Raw genomic sequence first — 18992 nt, 5'->3', positions numbered from 1 at the left:
CACACAGTAAAGCTCTCCAGCCTTGTTCTTCAGTAAGGAGCACAGTTTTACCATCTTCCCACACACTTATGTAACATTGCAGGTTGTTGGCCTGTCCCAGCAGGACTGGTGTTCCACTGCCCACTCACTCACCAAACAGTCACCCTTACTGTTTCCCGCTCACACACGTATGATGTCATTACGTCAATGTGACATCACTGTTCAGTCGCACAGTCATGCAGAAACCTCTCACAGAAGGTGCCAATAAACTCTTCTCTTCCCTTCTCTTCTATTACTGTGTCTCTCCCCATTTTATTGCCCCAAAACAATTTTATAAACATGTAGATCAAATAAACACAGAAAAGCAAATAGCTTAACACTGTTTTTATATAAAGTGAAAACAAAGTCATTGCACATATTCACACTCATACGCTGTAGTTACAGATTGCTTCCTTGAATATGTTATCTATATAGATTAATTCTTTTCTTTTGCTCAAAAACCACAAACCATAAAACATAAGAGAAAGAGTGAAACCAAATTCTGCTTCCCTCCTACTTTGTAGTCGTTCATTATTTACAGTACGTTTTTCAGTCTGATGGAGAGGGGGAGGTAAAGATGACTTGTGTGCTTGCATGGTGTCACTCTGGCGTGATCTTCCTGCTGGACACTTGTTCTTCTCACACAGTCAGGTTGCGTTCTTTACAATGCATTCAACCCACGGGCATTTATGTCATTATGTAAAGATACAATGACAAGCAACACTGCTTTACCAGAGGAAAAACCATTTACACAGAGATACAGAGTTCTACAGAATCAACTGCGCTGTGTCTGTACTACAACCGAACTCTACACTTGGAGGCGGTACATGTGTCTCTCTTAAAGAGTACAAGAAAAATGGATAAATACAAATATAAGTGATTCAGCCTTTTTCTGGACTGGAATTCCTTTAGCATAGACAGATATTTAACTCTCCACTTGTATAAATTTGGCTATATTGTATAACCCAGGCTATATTTTAACCCAGGTGTCGTATAACCCAGACTATATTTTAACCCAGGTCTCATATAACCCAGGCTATATTTTAACCCAGGTGTCGTATAACCCAGGCTATAATGAGTCCTATATTGCTTCCTTTTGTGCTAACATCTCACCAGTGAGCTCTCTGCTCCATGACATGTTGTGGTACATTTGATCTCATTTTAAATGCAAAATACTAGTTAATTGTTTGTTAGTCTCTATCAGGGAACTGTTAAAGATCTTTGCTTACATCAAATTTCTGATATATTCTTGAGACTTTAAATCAATTATAAGAGTAAAACTGTTTGCCTTATTGCAAATTAAAATGGAAACTTTATACAAAGAAGTAAAACATAACCTTGACATTCATATGCATTTTTTCCAATCTGATCTCTATCTGAATATGTTTCTTGCATCAAAAATGCTCAAGACAGTGGGAGGAGTTAACTATTGTGACATCATCATCTCTGCTGATCCTTCACATCAGGCTGGGCATTTCCCCCAACTCTTGGCTCATCTCCCTCCATGACCTCAGTCAGCCTGATATTTATGCCCACCATTACACACATGTTAGATTTATATTTATGTTTTCTATTACTGAGTCATCCGGACTTATGTGTACGCTCACTATTTCAGAATTGTTAGGACTGATATTCATGCCATTGTCATGCGCAGGTACACACTGAGACTTCAAACCTTATCAGCCTGACACCAGTTGTTCTCTCATAGCATGTTTTAAACTAGATTGTTTGCACTTGACCTCCATTTGCTTTATTTTCCTTGTTTTTGCAGTTTATAAACAAGCTGCTTTCTGGCAGTAAGTAACGGTTATTATTGGCACTGGATTGATACCCTGTTACATGTGCCAGACCTGAACCAGCACTGACTGCAGCAGACTCATGGAAAGCATACATGATCTTTAGATATATTTCAGACATTTATCTCAAATTTCCGTTTAGTAGTCTGCAACTCTCTGAGGTAACAAAGATTTTTTTAATGCTCCTCCTCCATGCACCAGACTGAGGATAATATTATGCAAATTCGCAGCACTTTTTAAAAAAAATACCCATTCTCCTTGAAAAACGAAAACACTGGATTCACAGCTTATGAGTGATTACATCACTAAAGAAAGTTTTTTTTATCCACATTCCACACAAGTGTTCAAATAAGGTTTGGTGTAAGGAAAAATGCAAAAACATACACTATATCCTAGGCTTATTATACTGTATATCCAAGGAAAAATACATACCCTAGGAACATTATACTGTATATCCTATAGGAATAATATATGGTATATCCTAGGAATATTATACAGTATATCCTTTAGGAATATTATATGTTATATCCTGGGCTTATTATACAGTATATCTTATAGGAAAAATATACAGTATATCCTAGGCATATACTGTACTGCTAGGATGTACATGGAACAGCCCTAATCTCAGAACACTGTATTTCTTTCTGTAATATAATAATAACTTCTAACGTTTTTCCTGTACATAACCCAACTACTGCAGTTTTCCTCTCTTCCTGTTATTTCTCCATGCATTTATAAAATTGGTTGATATGTGATTATAACTTCACCCTTAAGTTTGTGTCATTTAGATTGATGAAAATAGCTTTTTTTTTTTTTTACTTCATGTTGATAACACCATTATGGAAAATATATTACAAGCCATGTGTGGAAGATCAGATCCTTTTGCCAAATGGTATAAAAAATATGGTCTTACTTTGTCCACTCAAAGCTTGTATCCATTTTTAAAGATTACTGAAAGCCCATGCCAGATGATTTTGATGTTTTGTGGGTAAGAACTGACCCAACCTTTGACCTCTTTGGTAGACCAGTTCAACAGATCTATGCGGAACGAGTTTAGACTAGAACTGCAGGGGGGAGGTCCTTAAAAACTAATTATTTGTCAAAGAAGCATGCATGAAGAAACACCCATATAATAACATGTACAGTGCATCTTGGGGGGTGGGGGTGAGCAGAACAAATACAAAATAATACATAACCACTGGATTTGTCCTTGTTATACCTATTCTGTTCTTTTGACAATGAAAAGAGGCAGCTCATAACATAAAATGTGTCAGACAAACTTTCCTTTTGAGATAAAAGATTTAATTTCTTTACCAAGTGATGTTTATTACCCCACTCCCTGATAAAACATAATACTTAACCCCACACCTTACACTGCTTGCTCAATGCTATAATCAACACTTGCCTCTTTTCATTCACCAATGTTGCATGTTTGTGTCTTTATGGAGCCCTGTGCCTTCAGCACTTTAAGATCTTCAATCACCTCTTTGGAGGGAAAGCTATGCAAAACCATGGTAATGTATTGGTAACAGACAAAATGGCTGCTCACAGTAGCAGCGTGTTGCTTTACTGGCTGAGCTGGAGTTTCATGTGTGGGACCTTGCACAACTGCACTGGAAGAACACAGCAGAAACACTGCAGTTATCAATAGTGAAATCCCAAATGTTCTAGTTACAGGAGCTGTGAGTCTTTGGTTTGCTCATGGGCATTGCTTTTGAATCATCTCAGCGGCTTGTGCTGGGTTCCCACCCTCCTTATCCCCACTATAGCTCCTGCATCTCTTCTTGCCCCCTAACACATGCACAAAGGCTTTTGAAGATATCATGTAATGAATTTACATGCTGGGGATCCAGTGACTTGGCTGAAGTCACCACCCCTGTATACATCCGGTTTCAGCCACAGCTCCTCAACACTGACATATTCAGTCCATCGCGGAAAAGTGGAGGAACTGTAGTAAACATGGTCCTTTACTTGCCAGATTAATAGTGGGGGATCTCCATGTCATGTTACATGGGGGCTGGTATCGAAATATTTTTTAAGCAATGACTCCTAACAAAATAAATGTACCCGATGTTTATTTCCCCTCCCACCCCCCATGAGAGACTTTACCGATCCAGTCCAATCAGCAGTGGACTCTCCTCCTCCTTCTGACTCTCGTTTTTCAGATCAGCAAAGACCTGTGTGAAATAGTGCGGGTCTGAGTTCAGCTGCAGCATCTTGACACTCATGCGATTGATGATCTCCAGGCATCTGTCCCAGAAAGCCTCCTTCTCTGCCTCCACCAGGAAGGGCTTGAGTGGGTAGGAGATCTCATTGCCCATGTAAGAGTAGGACAGATAGAGGCAGGTGAGCAGCACGGCCTGCAGCTCCCGCTCGCTAGACACCTCAGCCGAAATGACATCACGACACAACATGTAGAGAAAGACGACATTGGCTGGGGTGATGAAGCCTTGATCCTGCCAGCCTTGCAGCAGGAGTGAGCGGTCCACACTGCGAAGCCACAAGACTGGGTCGGCCGGAGAAAGGCGTTTCAGCCGGTAGCAGCGCCGGCACAAGAACTCCCCCAAGCTTCTGAGAAGCTCGCTGGTAGATGCTTGCACTATTACCCTCTTAGGTGTACCTGCGCTGGTGGCTTGGCCCATGGATCCTGTGATCGAGGTCCTCTTGGCAGTTGAGACCACATTGGTAGTGGTCTTGGATGTAGGTATGGAGCTTACAACTGTTTCCTGGGTGAAGGTGGAAAGGTTGGCACAGGACTGGGATTTCTTCAAGTTCTGGCTGTTGAGGGTGTCCACACTCCCTTCCTCCTGGCTGTCTCCTGATGCAAGTTTCTTTGAACCTTTCCTCTTGGCTGACACAGCTACAATGCGCTTCCATGGCAGGACGCTGATGAGTGATTGACGCTTTAGGTTTTTATCTTTGGCATTCTTACTGTTCTGCACAGCCGTATAATGACCCACCATAGGTGGTATCTCATCAAAAAGAGGAGCCTTGCGGTAGCTGGGGGAAACAGAGAGCACTGTACCCATCTTACCTTGGGCTTGGAGGCTACAGAATCTAAAGGCCAAGGTGTAATAAAAACTGCCTGAATGGAACGTACACCTGAAAACAAAATCAACAGTGTGAGGTTTCCCATTTTTCTTTTCCATATTAAACTTCATCGAGTTTAGTTTTTGCTAATTAAATAACACCAACCACAAGCAAGATTACTATACCCTTTGACGGAGACATGCAAAAAAACAATTTTTTTGTTTTCATGATCCAACATTAAATATATGTATCGTTTAATATAGGCATTTCTTCATCCGAGCCATATAGTTGTCAAATGTCAAACATGAAATTCAGCCAGACTTAATTTATTTTGTGAATTAAAAGGTTTTAGACATAATAATGTTCATAAACCCGTAAACATTTTAAGACAGTCAGATCTATTTCTGACATGGGAGTGAGCAACTAGCCTAAAATAGGAAAATGTGCGCAAGCATCCATCTTAGCTCCAAAATGGAAGCCGAGAATATAAACAACACCGACGTTTAACCATTTCTTATTAATTATGTCGGTAACGATAAATCATAAACGTCTATTTCCCAAGTGCATACATAAACGTTTGGAATTCGTAATCTTGAGATATTCTGTGCGTTTTCAAATGGTTCGTAATTTTAAACAGAATTAAGTCAGCAAAACAACATGGTTCCCATACAACGGAAATAACTGAAGACTCATATATAAACAGTTCTCCTCGAGAGAAATAAGAGACATAACATTTTGATTTTTATATCAAATTACATTGAGGGTGTTTTATATACATAAATTAAAGGACCAAGTCGACAAAAGCTGAACAGTATACGTATTTGTATTAGGGTAAAATTATCTATTTGTATTACGTGAAAATATACGAATTACTTACCAGTCAATTTTAGTCAGCGTCGATAATTAAGCATTATTTCATAAATATTCTTTACTGGGCCTATTCTTTTAAAATATCCTTCAGAAAATTAGCGCACTTTGAACCGAACGCATTCGTCGCTCTCCAAGGTACCTTAGAGTTGGACCTGCCGTGATCAAATCACAAATATCTATGCGGTAAATGTATATGTGCCTGGCGAGATGCAAAGTCTATGGGGGAGGCCACGCTACTACTTGGCGTATAAAATAGCCGAACATCTCCATTCACGTGTGGCAGATAACGGGGTCCGCGCTTCTCTGAGTGTTTCATTCACCACAAATGAGTCCGTTTCATATCTGCACGTATGTCTTCTCAATAAAATGCTCTGGCAGCTATAGCTAAAGGAAACGATATTCTGACTTATTAACCATCCTACTTCGGTGGTAATAAAGCTTGTTGATGCGTGGATATATATGTATAGAAATGAATAGACTAATGCAAAAAATAAAAATAAAAACAAAAATCCGGTAAAAATGCTACTTGCTGAATAAACGAGAGAACATTGTTCGCATTGACGCAGACATCTGCAGGTTTTCGCAGTGATTTCTGAGGGAGAGAGGTGATGGCATGCTATTGGCCATTGCTACACAGCAGCTGAATCGCAGCAAACGACACCGACCGCTGGGAGGGAACTAGACTGTGGTTGGCTAAGACTCGGGGATCTGTCCATGGTCCTGCCAATTGTGCTTCAATTTCCCCTCCCCGTCAACATCTGTGTGGCGTAAAGCAAAGCAACTTTGCGTTTACCCTTAAAAGCCCCGCCTTTGTTACTCGAAGACAGTTCGCGTATTCGGTAAAAAAAAACTGAAATGGGCAAACATCGCCCCAATGAGCAAATCACTTACACGTTGCTGAGTGGCTTTTTGTGAACGTACACATCAGAGTCTTAACGGCTGTGGTCATGGCCCCTAAACGTGATTATCTTATGCGGGTCGTCAGGAAACCTGTGCACCACTCATAATCTTTCAAACCAATTCAATGTTTGCAGTCCTCTACCAACCATCTTCGTGTCATATGATGTAAACAATAAATGGCTAGTGCCAATCCTTCGATAATACAACGAGGTGTTAATGTGTTAACGATTGATTATTTTTTGGCATTACAAATGGCATCACACTCATTTAAACCTAATGCTGATATAGTCACATCAAAATGGCAGTGAACGAAAAAACTAATCAAAGACAAAAGGTGTAGCAGCCTATTTTACATGTCCTGGCGTTTTGTCTAATTTTTATTCATTGTTTCTTTTAATCGGCATGTTAATTTTCTCATACCCTCAGAAATGTGACTAGTGGCTAACTAGAATCTACCCCAATAAATATTTTTAGACTTGTTTAAACTTCATAGCTTTGTGCAGTTTACAAAGAAACATTTTTCTATTTAGTATATTTGATTATTTACTACCATACTATATAGTGAAGGATTGGGCTTTCTTTTTTTTTTGAAGACCTATGGTATTGATTATGATGGGTGGTATATTTACCCTCTCATGTAGAGAAGGTTAAGATACTGAACATTAGCCATCAGAAACCATAAAGGCAAATATTTGGTATTACTGTCTTTAAGTCTCTCATACTCAGTCATAGATCTTGAATCCAAAGACAATCTGCATATTTGTAATTACTGAATGAGACTGAATGAGTTAAACTCTATCTAGGCTAGTTCAAACTCTGCAAGAAGTGGCCCTCACAGAACCAGGAATCAGATTTGGTCATTTCAGTCTTTCAGGGCCCTTACTGAAGTAGACTCAAGAAAGCCACTCAAAGCAAAGTGACACCTTCATTTCAAAAGAATTTGGTGTGTGGTCCTGTTTCCTAAACCTTATTCTATATTTACATTATATAATGCCAGTGGAACATCTATATAGTGTAGCCTCATGATTGCTTTTTTATATGTACATTTACAGCATATGGAATTCTTATTCCTATCCAGAGAGACTCTGACAGCAAACTGACAGCAGGAGAGGTCCAGTGGCGGGAACACAACATTGAAGTCAAAGTCAAACTTATTTATATAGCATTTTTTATAACACATGCTGTTGCAAAGCAGCTTTACAAATCTATGGGTCCAGATCCCTAATGAGCAAGCCGAAGGTGACAGAGGCAAGCAAAAATTCCATGGGTAGATTAAGGAGGAACCCTTGGAGGACTGAAGTAATAAAAAGAGTGTTTACAGGGAAAAGAGGCCTAACATTGCATTAGACATATTAATAGCATAAAACATAAGGGAGTTTAGAGATTCTGTGTCCTTTCAGAATGATTTTAGTACAGGGCAGAGGCTCAGCAGAGGCCTTTGCAGGCTTCAGCAAAGGATCCTGGGTAGGCTTTGGTGGACCTCAGGGTAAGAAATATGACCTCTCCACCAGGCTCAGGACCATATAGAAAAACAATTACTTTAGGATAAAGTCAAGAGAAGTCTTCTCTTGGAATGTGGGGGTAACTGGCTCCAACTGGTGTGGGTGTTGAATATCAGTTTGCATATATTGACTAATGTAGGGTTTGGTTGTAATGGTGGCGAATGCAAACGCTAATGTGTAAAAGAAGGTGGGGTGAATACATAACCACTTCTGACAAATGTATAAAAATGTGGGTTCTTTGTTTGACTGTTAGACATTCTCCAGATGGTGCCTCAATAATGCTTGTTAACATTAACTTGCAATAAAGGACAGGACCAGCTATTCTCTTCTACTAATTCTGCATCTTTATTTTATATTTTATACTAAGTCTGCATCTTTATTTTATATTTGAATGTTTAAGACTAGCTGACTGGGGATTTGGGAACGACAGGACCAAGACTCAAGAGGGAACCCATCCTCCATTGGGCAGTTCAGCTAGTAACCAGTCATTACTTCATTATGTTATTTTTAGTCCAAGTAGCCACTTCAATGAAGATGAGGAGTGTTGGTTACTTCAGTTGGTCTATGGTGGATTCTCAGTTACTCCAATGGTTCTAGGGTGGAGTCTCAGTTAGTCCAGTGGGCCTAAGGTGGGCTGGCCATTTCTGACATGGCAGCATCAACTGGCATCATTGGTTCATCTACTGGCAGGGAACTGAAGGGAAATAATTTAGACAGAGTCAATACAAGCCATGCTACTGAATTTCTGGATCATTTGCCAGGATGAGCAGGGCCTGAAGAGGATGACCAAGCAGGGGTGAGGTGGCCTTATGATGACAAAGGACTGGACAATCCACTGAGTGGAATCCCTGAAGAGAAACTGCCAAATATCAACATATTACATTAAGGATATTTTTACTTACATATACTATGGTAGTCCCACATTGACTAAATCAAGATTAGGGTTTGCTAAAGTGGATCACAGATTTTAGCTGAAAATAAATTCTAAGATCAAAATTCTTACTCAAACAGCCTAACATCAGCTAAATCACATACCAATGGTAAAGTAGTGTTTTCCACATAAATGGCAAGGCAACTATTGTCTGGGACAAGGCCCCTATTTCTTGAAGGCTCTTTATTGTTGCATACATGATCTGTGGTCCTGGCACTTACTCTCTAAGCATAAGTCTGTAGCTAGCTAAGCACTAACAGTTTGGACATACCTGACTGAATGTAAATAGTGAAAGTTGAAAGTTGATATATGATCTGAGTAAATGTAATCAATTTATATATAGGCCTACTCTATAAACTTAATTAATTCATTCAAATATATCAAAATTAAAACATTGACATTGATTTTAAATTCACCCTCAGCAGATATCTCTATCAGATCTTTAGTACCCGATCCTACAAAATCTTAGCGTATGTGAGCACGTCTTCAAGACTAATGGAACAGCATCATAGGTGGTGCCTCATGAAGCTGGTTAAGAGAACACAAAGAGTGTGCAAAATTGTCATCAAAGTACAGGGTGGTTACTTTGAAGAATCTAAAATCTAAGAAATAACTGCTTTATACCATCATTGTTTTCTAAAATCAAATAAGCAAAGAGTAGTAAATTATTGACTGGCAGCGTTTGTGTTACATTACATTGATTAGAAGGGAGTTGAGAGTATTTGTTTTTATGTTAGCTAGCTAAAACTAAGCTTTTTTTTCTGAGAATCGAGTCTATAATGCGGTCATAACGTCTGTCTCACCTATGAAACGTTTTATTTTTACTAACGCCAAGTCCCATCATGCACGCGCAGGGGTAAGTTCCCGCCTCTCTCTGATGGACGTAGTGACGTGACTCGTGCACGCGCGGGGGAAGTTCCCGCCTCTCTCTGATGGACGTCTTGTGTGAATCATGCAGTTGGTGAACTGGTAAGATGGCGGCCGCAGCAGTGGAATTTCAGAGAGCACAATCGCTGCTCAGCACGGACCGGAATGCGTCTATTGACATTTTACACGCTATTGGTAAGTGTCGTTTGCGTGGACAATTAATAGGTGATTTATTGGGTTTTGGACATAGCCTTGTTTCACCGTCCACCGGAGCATCTTCACAATGAAAATCGTTGTCTAGCCTCCACATTAGCTCGCTATGGCCGGTCCAGGTTACCGGGTTCTCCTGCTGACTCACTGTGACAGGCGAACCCTAGCCGGCTAAACACGCCAGCTAACGCCTTTCCCATCTGACTGTGCCTAGCTAGCCTATTGGGGATTTTGTTTTTACAGAGGATCCACGGTGACCTCTTGAACCTTGTGCCTAGTTGTTTAGAAAAGCTCAGTGCAGGCCACCTTAAAGTGTTTAGAAATGAGCTAGGTAGCCAGACAGCTAACGCTAACGCTAGCGTCCTTCCATTCAAATATCATTGGTTAGTAAAGACAACTTTGCTAGCTAGCACGGATGGATAGTTTAGTAGCTAGCTAGACATTAGAGGAATGTATCTTTTGCGTCATGTAAATGCAGCCAGATATAAATTATAGTTAGGATGAACTCTACAGAGCCGGATAGAAGAATAAATAGTGCAGTTAAAACTTTGCTTTGCGTCCGATGGCTAGCTGCAGCCTATTAGCTAGTTTGTTCATATCCAGGCTTGCGTTAGCTAGGTTAGATAATCTCGCCAGCTACTTCGACTAATGTTAACTAGCGAACTGATCGCAGGCAGATCGATGTGTTACCCGACTAAGCTGTCACCTTTTCACGTTCATTTGACAAATTTTGATGTCATGTAAGTTAACGCCAAAAATGTTCTCTAGGTGTTACTATACGTTGTGTTATCAAGTTGTTGATTATAGTTTTGGCAATAAATAATACCTCGTTTATTTATGATGATGATGATAAGAATTTATTATTATTATTATTATTATTGTTGTTTCAACTAAAAGCATCTTGCTTATTTTAAACATGATTATTGGAGTGACTTGTGGATGATGTTTGTTTGAATAAGTCGTTAGCTGTGGATAGTTAAGTTTAGTGGCTAAAACATCTTATTTTGGACAGACAAGCTTGCAAAACAAAAAGCAGAAGTGTGAAAATTAGCTAGCGGGTTGTTGTTAAGTGCGCTGAATTAAATGGGTCGTTTTTGTACTAAATGTTGAAATAAGTCTTAAAATAATGATGCAGAATTGTTTAATATATACCATTCACTGTACAAAGATGAATATTTTTGCACATTTAAAATGCAACTGCTTTGTTTGAAAGCTTGAGCCCTTGTCATTCGACCCTCTTTAGACTACTGTGTCAATGTGACTGACCTGCCTGTACAAGTAATTTTTCAGTCATCAAGTGCTTGAAATAAGTTGTATGTTATAGGGTTGCTATAAGACTTCCTACAGGTCATGGAAATTCTGCAGTATCATGGAATGTTAAAGTCTATTCCAGACTTTTAGAAAGTCAGTGAATTTGCTAATTCTTTGGGTCAAATCATGGAATATCAGTGAATCTTGTTTGTACCATCTTTAAATTTAGTTGCCATTTTATCAAAATGTTATATTTTCACCTGTTCACCTGTTCTGTCTTGTGTGTGTGTGTGTGTGGGATTAACAAAATCAACCTGTTTTTTCGTACATATTTAGTCAGTGAAAAGCATGGAATCTTAACATTTGACTTGAAGTGAGAACACTGATAATTATTTTGGCCTTTAATACTGACAAGGCAGTTAATATGCAAATCAGCCCTGTAACAGATCACAATTTAGGGGGAACAGTGATCCACCACGAATACTGTTCTGGATACACACGAGTGTTTTGTGTGGCTGCTTTGATGTAATTACATGTAAGTTAACATTAAATATATTGGATGTCACTATATATTGTTGTATAGCAAGTTATTGATTTTAATTTTGGCAATAAATTCACTTAATCCAACAAACAAAAATCCAACCATTTCACTGCGAGTTATACTGTGTATGACTATGTATGTGACAAATAAACCAAACTTGAAACAAATGCACATTGATCCACTAACAATCCCATCTTTAACCATGTCCATCAAGGGTTCACCATCATCATGTATTGTGAGGCTTATGTAGTGAAATTATTATATTTTTGTTTTTAACTATATTTTTTAGCCCCTGTGCCTTAAAGTTGCAAGCTTTTTGTTAATTGTGTTGTGAATGTAGGTTAGCAACATATGAGTGCTTCTATTAATCTGTCGGCATGACTGAAGTGTTTTGTGTAAGGAAGGAGCAGTATTGAACTGAGACTTCCTGTTTGTTGGCATTTAGTGAAGCGAGACGTGCAGGAGAGCGATGAAGAGGCCTTGCGGGTGAAGGAGCAGAGCATTCTGGAGCTTGGGGGTCTGCTGGCCAAGACAGGACAGGCGGCCGGTAAGAGCCACAGCAGAACTGCTTCTTAGCTCAGCGACTGCAGAAAACCTCTGGTTCTACTGCGAGTCTCAACGTCAGAGCATTGGGGATGTGTGTATGTGTGCACCACAAATGTAGCTTTGTGTTTGTGTGTCACGCAGAGCTCGGAGGTCTGCTGAAGTATGTTCGGCCCTTCCTGAACTCCATCAGCAAGGCAAAGGCGGCGCGTCTGGTGCGCTCCTTGCTCGACCTCTTCTTGGATATGGAAGCAGCCACAGGCCAGGAGGTGGAGCTGTGTCTGGAGTGCATCGAATGGGCTAAATCTGAGAAAAGGACCTTTTTGCGTCAGGCCCTGGAGGTAACCCGCTAGGCCCCCTCAGTGTGTTCTCTGTTCTGTGAGGTTTTCATTTGTCGTTTTATATCTAAACTTTTCAGGAAATGCATTTGGTGTTTTGGATACTTTTGATAATTTAGTAAATTTGAACTAGTGATTTAATTGTATGACCCATGATTAAATAATGTATGGCTGACTCAGTCGTGTGTGTGTGTGTGTGTGTGTGTGTGTGTTTCTCTTCATTTCACAGGCACGCCTGGTTTCTCTATATTTTGACACCAAGCGTTATCAGGAGGCCCTCCAGCTAGGTTAGCTCTGCAAATAAAACCCTCTTACTTCTGACACACACTTATGTTCTAACCCGGAAGACTTATTAACATTCTTCTGGTCCCCATTTCTCTTTTTCTTCACAGGCTCTCAGCTCCTGCAGGAGCTGAAGAAGATGGATGACAAAGCTCTTCTTGTGGAGGTTCAGCTCCTGGAGAGCAAGACCTACCATGCACTCAGTAACCTGCCGAAAGCTCGTGCCGCCCTCACGTCTGCTAGGACTACAGCCAATGCCATCTACTGCCCGCCCAAGCTGCAGGCAGCCCTGGACATGCAGTCAGGTCAGGCTCCAGAGACCCGCTCCTGCATGTGGGCCTACTTCTGGGGACACTCGATGCTTCAGTCACATCTTAAGGTGTTTAAGCTCTGAATGCAGGGCTGTCGTCACTGGAGGCTTTACTCTTTTTCCAGGTATCATCCACGCAGCGGAGGAGAAGGACTGGAAGACAGCTTATTCGTACTTCTATGAGGCGTTTGAAGGCAACGACTCCATCGACAGTCCCCGGGCCATCACAGCACTGAAGTACATGCTGCTGTGTAAGATCATGCTCAACGCGTAAGTCCTGCTGGATTGGTTTTCTAAAGGTTAAGGTGCTTGACTGGTAATGGGAAGGTTGCCAGTTCAAGCCCCACCACCGCCAAGTTGGCACTGTTCTACCCCTGGTCAAGCCCCTTAACCCTCAATTGCTCAAGTTGTACTCAGTCATGATTGTAAGTCACTTTGGGTTCACTCATTTGAATTTTCACAAAAACAAGTTCTCTACACTTAAACTTTGTCTGTCCGCAGGCCAGAGGATGTGCAGGCACTGATCAGTGGGAAGCTTGCCCTTAGATACGCTGGTAGGCAGGTATGTGCATGGGAGAGCATCCTGCCTCCTCACTAACCCTTTATTGCTCATTCACACCTGCTCTGCACTGGAGGGGAACCCCAGTTTGGAGGAGTAACTGATGTCAGCATTATGGCTTTGGGTTAACCTGTATTTAGAAAGAATCACATTCACTAAATGAGTATTATGTATAGCTATTTTGAGACATTGTCACACATTTGATTATACAAAAAAAAACACATTTTAAATTCATAATAAAATTGAGTTTCTTCATCTTATTGCAAAAATGGGATTTTCTGCTTGCCGCCAGTGTTTATTCTTTAGGAACATTAAGATACTACTCTGTGGCCTAGTACATATTATCATGTTAATACATAAAAGTTGGCTACAGTATCTAAAGGCATTCAGTAAACACTGTACAGGTATATGCACATGTTCTTGTAAAAGCACAATTTTTAAATTTTATTATAACATAGTATAATATTACTACTTAGGACCTTTGTTTCTCTGGAAGTCCTGTGTATAGTTTTGACTACCTCTACATTTTGTACTACAGTGCCCTGCAGTTACTACAAGGTGCCCTCTTCAGATAATTTCTTTTTTTTTTTTTCCTGTTTCAGCAAAAGCAAAGTCTAGTTGTGAATTTGGAGTGGTAGTGTACCAGTTGAGTGGCTGTTTACATAATAAGTACTTGAGTTGATTAATCAAGTCTGTTCCTAAAGAACATGAGGACATTTAATCATGAGTGGAACATTATGAAAGAATAAGTGAACCCCATACGTGATGGCTTACAGCTTAAACATCTGTACAGTGCAGAAATGTCTTTGATAGGCCTGTGTGGAGTAGGAGAGATTGAATGTTGATGTTTCTGAAAAGATTTCATCTGTGCAGCTTTTATGTAGTCTCCTCTACAGTTTTTTGTTCCTATCTGAAGTACAGTAGGCCTGGGAGAAGAAGACTTTACTCTCCTCCTTAACGTGTGTCTTTCTGCAGACTGATGCACTGAAATGTGTGGCCCAGGCCAGTAAGAACAGGTCACTTGCAGACTTTGAAAAGGTAAGTGCAGACTGCATGATTCAGTGTTGCACTGAATTTGTGGCAGACATATAAATATGGTGCACTCTATGCTGTAAATAGGTTAAACTGCCCTGTTCATTAGTTTATTTATGTAATTTAATGTTTATTTGATTCTATACCTAAAGCTGTATCTGCAGCCTAGTTGTGTTGTATGCTGATGTTCTTGTCTCTCAGGCTCTAACGGACTACCGAGCTGAGCTGCGAGAGGACCCGATCATCAGCACCCACCTGACCAAGCTCTACGACAACCTGCTGGAGCAGAACCTCATTAGGGTGATCGAGCCCTTCTCCAGAGTCCAGGTGAGCTGGGCTGGGGCAGCCTGACTGCACACTCCTAGTGCCAAGGGAGCATACACTGTTCAGCAAGGAAAAATGCTCACAATTGTTGTGTTTCCATAGATTGAACACATTTCCAGTCTTATAAAACTGTCAAAGGTAAGAGCCAAAATCTGTTGTCCCATCTAACTCTCAATTTAAGGGCAGTAAGAATTAAGGGATGACACAATACCTCCTTAAAGCAACATTTATTTTTTACAAACTTCTCTGTCTATCTGTAACATATGGTCAGTTACCACAGCCAGTAAATGTTTGACATGTTTCCCAATGGAAAATGGATGACTTGGAAAATTGCTTTCAATCAAATTCTCATTATCATTGTTTTCATGTTGCCTGGGATTAGGCCCACACAAGGAAATATCTTGCCAAAGCTGTCATGTAGTCTTCAGCTTTTAAGACAAACAGAAAAATGCAATTCCAGTTACTCAGCCTTCCTCTGAGATTTTATGGTATCCATGTGCGATCAGGCAGAACTGCATTTACTTTGAGCTAAGTGGCAATAGGCCGGCAGTAATGTCCTACCACAGATCCTTCCATCTGGAAAAGTAGTCCCGTCCCTGAAATTATAATATCGTTTACAAGCACCTGTTTACTGAAGAATTCATCAAGGCTTTGTACAAAAATGTGTGATTAGCATAAATGTTTATTGACTGAATTGTCCTCAGGGCAGAATTATTGTCTGCAGTAACTGACCACATGCAAAGCATGTAGCAGATGAAGATTAAATTGAAAAAACTGCACTTTTTTCTTTTACAGTGTTGAAATTAAAATGTTGGTTTGATGTTGGAGCAAGCACAGATTCATTCATACTGCATGTGTGTAGATGACAGGGCTGGTATCTGTTGTATCTAATGAGTAATCCGCCTCTTTTGTTCCAGGGAGATGTTGAGAGAAAACTGTCACAGATGATTCTAGATAAGAAATTTCACGGTAATTACTCATTTTGGTGCAGTTCCTAGAACCTGCCTAGAGATGACCTTGCTGTTTTCAAAAATGCAAACAAAAAAGCACACATCTTTATTCATTTTAAAAGCTGAGGGAGATCACATTTCATTCAAACAGCTATCTGTGCCAGAACCAGTTACAACAGTTCACCTTTGTGTTGTTTTGTACCATTTTTAGACAGACAATTTGAATGGCATTTTGTTTATATGGACGTAGTGCAGTGATATGTCAAACAGCAGCCAGAACTCACTGAAGAGCTAATCAAGTGTAAACAACAAAAAAGTACATTTAAACTAGAGTATTGTATATAATAAATGAGTCCTGTTTGATCATTTTTTTAGTAGTTGCTATATTGTTTGCAAAGTTGTTCACTTCATAGAATTCAATGTCACGTAGGGTTCTATCTGTATTGCAGTGGCCAATTTAGGATAGTCTTTAGGAAATTCTGAGATTGACAAGGATGCTCACAATGCACAATACAAATATTTTTTTTTAAGTTTATTTTATTACAAGGGTCTTTTGCATAATGCAAAATTGTCAATTCAGTACTTAAAGGGCCATTGCTGTAATGGGTAAAAAATGATGGTAATACAGCCCTGGGACTCATTTAAATTAGTATCAAAATAGTTTTATGTAGTGCTATTCCCCCTAATTACTCGGCTACCCACATTTCTCCCAAAATACACTATCACTTTAAAGAATGAGCTATAAACTGAATAAATTAGTGACTGCAGGCTGGTTTCATAGTTACCAGCTGTAGTGCAGCCCTGTCATAATAAAAGTCTCAGTGCAAGTACACCATTCATTTACTACCGTTTTGAGTGGAATTTTATTTTATTTTTTTTACAAAGAAGTACTAATAATAATTTTAAAAAACACTAATTCAGAAACTCTAAAATATTAAGCTAAACAATAAAAATGAGGCCTGATGGTTTCACTTATTGCCAGTTAATTTTTTTTTTCATTAGTCTGGTAATTGATAGTCAGGACCTGAGTTAACACTAAACTGTGGGAGGCTGCAGTACTAGGCTTAAACCTTAGGCTGAACTGTCATGAAAATGCAGAGGATGAGCAAATTAATAACCCAGGTTTGGAATAAGTAACTAATTTGCTTCTTAATGATTGTTGTGCCTCTGGCTCATATTACTGTCGTTCTCCCAGGGATCCTTGATCAAGGGGAGGGTGTGCTTATTGTGTTTGATGAGCCCCCAGTCGACAAAACATATGAAGCTGCTCTGGACACCATACAAAACATGAGCAGAGTAGTGGACTCCCTCTACAACAAAGCCAAGAAGCTGTCATAGGTGAGCTGTATTGATGTCAGTCAGCTGGATGTGGTTTGCCTGTCAGGCATATATGTTAAAAATAAATAAATTAATGTGATGAGTCACTAGTGATTCTAGTCAATGATGATTTCTTTTTAGACTTCACTTGAGTGTTTGTCAGGCCAGATGGTGAAATGAACCCCATCTACCTGTCCACACATCAGTCTTGCTGTCTTCAAACGTTGACTACAAATATACCTTTTCAAGCAGCTGTAGAAACAGCACTCACTTCAGTGCATTTGAATAACAAATCATTCCTTGACTTGCATATATTTTGTGTGTGTATATATATATATATATATATATGTGTGTGTGTGTGTGTGTGTGTGTGTGTGTGTGTGTGTGTGTATACACTTTCTATGTGTTTTCCCTCTGAAGGTGTCCTATCTTAATGGTGTCCTTAGATTCAGGGCTAGAATAATGGAATAAGTGTCTTTCCCACGGATACCACTAAGCTGTATTGTAGGTCACTTTTGACGAGCATATCCTAAATATGATAAAAACATAATGCAAATGTCAATTCTCCAGAAATATATGATTTTATTCATCATGGCTCAATGTCTCTTGACTTTTAACCTTTAGCATATTGCCTAATGCTTTGCAGTTCTTGGTCTGATGGTGATATTCTCGTTTCTCTTGTGCCCTGGTGGGGATCAGGTGGTGGGTTCCTGCAGCTGAGAGCAAGGCCAGTGTGGGTTCCCTCAGGCACGGCCATGGGGAGCCAGATGTGCACACAGACTAAAGGAGCCACAACCCCAGAGTCTGCTGGGCCGGCTAGCTTTCACCCGGACATTCTGAACATTCCCCTCAGTGGACAAACTTCAGCTCCTCCAGGATCTACTTTACTTTCCACCACCACCCTTCTCTTTTTTTCTTCACAGTTATTTGTATCTTGGCTGCCTCCAATGAGCCATCAGGGAATCTTGAAATAATAAACACACATGCATTATAATTCTATAAGAAATGTATATATATATACACAGATTTCTTGCAGAACAAAGCTGACACATGGATGAGTCAACCCTGTTGCCAACCTAAAGGTCACTCTTTTTGACCATGGACACCCCTTACCCCTCGTGTTATTAGAGGAACTTTTCAGTCCAGAATCTCCTCCTTCTGAGGCCCTGTGCAGACCTGCCTCTCTGAAACACAGCATTCTGGGACTTTCTGCTTGTGGGCGGGGCAGGGCAGTAGAGGGAGAATGCCATGGCTATCACGTTGTTTTCCTTGCCCCTACCCTTTCTTTGTAAATATCGTTGCCAAGCGTCTCTGTCTACGGCCTGCCATGCTGTCGCGCCTTTTTTATAACGCTAAAAACAATAAAGTCACCAAGAGAACATGGTCACACCAGTGGGGTCCATGTAGTGGTGTGCAGTAAC

General features: G+C 40.1%; 2 protein-coding genes across 2 annotated transcripts; one reads left to right on the top strand and one right to left on the bottom strand.

Annotated features, from left to right (window-relative positions):
- Positions 1-348: 348 nt before the first annotated feature.
- Positions 349-6824, bottom strand: cdk5r1a (cyclin-dependent kinase 5, regulatory subunit 1a (p35)). Its single transcript, XM_027028128.2, has 2 exons — positions 5722-6824; positions 349-4916 (listed from the first exon to the last, which is right to left on the bottom strand). The coding sequence occupies exon 2, from the start codon at positions 4841-4843 to the stop codon at positions 3920-3922; it is 924 nt and encodes a 307-aa protein (XP_026883929.1). The 5' UTR covers positions 4844-4916; positions 5722-6824; the 3' UTR covers positions 349-3919.
- A 3151-nt stretch (positions 6825-9975) lies between these two features.
- Positions 9976-18950, top strand: psmd11a (proteasome 26S subunit, non-ATPase 11a). Its single transcript, XM_027028125.2, has 13 exons — positions 9976-10109; positions 12362-12463; positions 12604-12800; positions 13027-13084; positions 13190-13384; positions 13515-13659; positions 13891-13951; positions 14924-14986; positions 15182-15307; positions 15407-15442; positions 16222-16273; positions 17450-17592; positions 18271-18950. The coding sequence occupies exons 1-12, from the start codon at positions 10022-10024 to the stop codon at positions 17590-17592; spliced, it is 1266 nt and encodes a 421-aa protein (XP_026883926.1). The 5' UTR covers positions 9976-10021; the 3' UTR covers positions 18271-18950.
- The last annotated feature ends 42 nt before the right edge of the window (positions 18951-18992 follow it).

Source organism: Electrophorus electricus, chromosome 1 (genome assembly GCF_013358815.1).
Source record: "Electrophorus electricus isolate fEleEle1 chromosome 1, fEleEle1.pri, whole genome shotgun sequence".
NCBI classification, from domain to species: domain Eukaryota; kingdom Metazoa; phylum Chordata; class Actinopteri; order Gymnotiformes; family Gymnotidae; genus Electrophorus; species Electrophorus electricus.
Note: the sequence above shows the minus strand (reverse complement) of the source record. Positions and strands in the feature narration are given on the sequence as shown.